Source organism: Plectropomus leopardus, unplaced genomic scaffold (genome assembly GCF_008729295.1).
Source record: "Plectropomus leopardus isolate mb unplaced genomic scaffold, YSFRI_Pleo_2.0 unplaced_scaffold85842, whole genome shotgun sequence".
Taxonomy (NCBI): Eukaryota; Metazoa; Chordata; class Actinopteri; order Perciformes; family Serranidae; genus Plectropomus; species Plectropomus leopardus.
Genome location: NW_024694620.1, coordinates 1 through 663, shown reverse-complemented (window position 1 = coordinate 663; position 663 = coordinate 1). Strand labels below are relative to the sequence as shown.

The 663-nt window shown below is 62.1% G+C and overlaps 1 protein-coding gene across 1 annotated transcript; it reads right to left on the bottom strand.

Moving 5' to 3' along the window:
* Positions 1-83: 83 nt before the first annotated feature.
* Positions 84-631, bottom strand: LOC121940395 (peroxisome assembly protein 12-like; the record flags this gene model as incomplete). Its single annotated transcript, XM_042483174.1, has 1 exon — positions 84-631. A coding segment is annotated over one exon (548 nt), but the record flags the coding sequence as incomplete, so codon positions are not given.
* Between the last annotated feature and the right edge of the window lie 32 nt (positions 632-663).

Here is a 663-nt window from a genome sequence, read left to right as displayed (position 1 = left end):
CACACGCGCACGCACGCACACACACACACACGCACACACACACGCGCACACGCGCACACACACACACACACACACGCTCGTACCTCCCCTCCGCTGGACGTCCGCTCGCGCTCGTCTTCTGCTCCATGTCTCTGATATCTTGAACGTTAAGTCGAGCCAGTTTGACCCGGGCCAGCCACAGCAGGGGATTATGGGTCTTGGCGACTCCGAAGATAAAGAGCAGCTGCTGGCAGAAGATCCAGGCCTGCCAGGCCGAGCTGACGTACGGGTACGCCGCCACGGCCGCCCGGTACAACCTCTGCTTCCTGCTCTGCGCCAGCCGGATGGAGAAGTCCTCCTCGTCCCTCTGCCGCGCCAGCGAGGCCTCCAGTTTGGCCCGCAGGTACGGCACCAGGCACAGAAGAAGAAGAGAGCGCCAGTGGGAGCGTACGTCCAGCCCCAGGTGACCGGGACCGAGTCCTCGCCTCCACGAAACTCTCTTTAGGCCGTAAAAGTTCTCAGAGAAGGAGGCGCTGCAGTGAGACAGGAAGTGGTTTTGGAGGAGGAGGTCCAGCAGCAGGTAGAGCTCATCAAAGCGCCGCCACAGGAAGCCAAAACGGGACGGGTTGGACTCGGCCAGGACCTGAGGAAGTAACCGACAGAGGGGGGGTTAGACCCGAGGCT